This window comes from Melampsora larici-populina, assembly GCF_000204055.1.
Source record: "Melampsora larici-populina 98AG31 unplaced genomic scaffold MELLAscaffold_40, whole genome shotgun sequence".
NCBI lineage: Eukaryota > Fungi > Basidiomycota > Pucciniomycetes > Pucciniales > Melampsoraceae > Melampsora > Melampsora laricis-populina.
Genome location: NW_006768804.1, coordinates 236765 through 237536, shown reverse-complemented (window position 1 = coordinate 237536; position 772 = coordinate 236765). Strand labels below are relative to the sequence as shown.

The 772-nt window shown below is 44.6% G+C and overlaps 1 protein-coding gene across 1 annotated transcript; it reads left to right on the top strand.

The window, feature by feature from the left end:
- Window positions 1-138: 138 nt before the first annotated feature.
- On the top strand, window positions 139-562 carry MELLADRAFT_109916 (uncharacterized protein; the record flags this gene model as incomplete). The annotated part of the gene is made up of 2 exons (XM_007414056.1): window positions 139-223; window positions 288-562. 2 exons carry the CDS (start codon window positions 139-141, stop codon window positions 560-562), a joined length of 360 nt encoding a protein of 119 aa, XP_007414118.1.
- Between the last annotated feature and the right edge of the window lie 210 nt (window positions 563-772).

Below are 772 nucleotides of genomic sequence, written 5' to 3'. Positions count from 1 at the left end.
TGCCGATGCCTGGTCAATATTCGCCCCCAATGCTAAAAATCACTGCTAAGAATCAACTCCTTGGAGATTCAGATACGATCACGGATAAAGATGGTACTGTAACTTTTGAAACTTGTGGGAAAAACCTAGCAATGTTCAATGGACTGTTTAACTTTATCAGGATTTGTCAAGTACTACACCAAAAACTCGTTTGGAGGCCAGCTCAAACTGGCATTATCGAGCGGTATGCCTTCCCTCCGTTCCATTTTCACAAAATAAAACTGATGATCCCGACTTGACTCGATCAGTCACTCTTCAAGCGGCTACACCTTTTACAATTTCCACCACTGGAACTATCACCCTCACCAGCGGACCTTTGCCAAACACTCCTATTGATTTTACCGCCACTTATACTTTCACGGGAGCCCATCCAGCCTATGGACAGGTACAATCATTGGATCAAAAAGTCATAGGAATCTTTAAAGGTTTTCCTCAGTCTGGAGCAGCGGGTGGCTTTCCTTCGCCGGGGGTCGCCGGAGCAAGCTTTGGAGGATTCTCGATCCCAAAACAACACGGAGAATAATTCGATCAAAGCAACATGCCTAAAAAACTTGTATGCCCCATAGTGAGAAAATGGAGCTTTCCTCATCTGATTTCTTTTCAAACTCCACTTCACACTTTCTCCTCATCATCAAACAAGTCATTACAATGCCAAAACGCAAAAAACATAGTAATAGTCCTCATCCAACAGCCCCAGAACCCGAATGGATTCTCCCCTCAAGTGGCTGCGGTG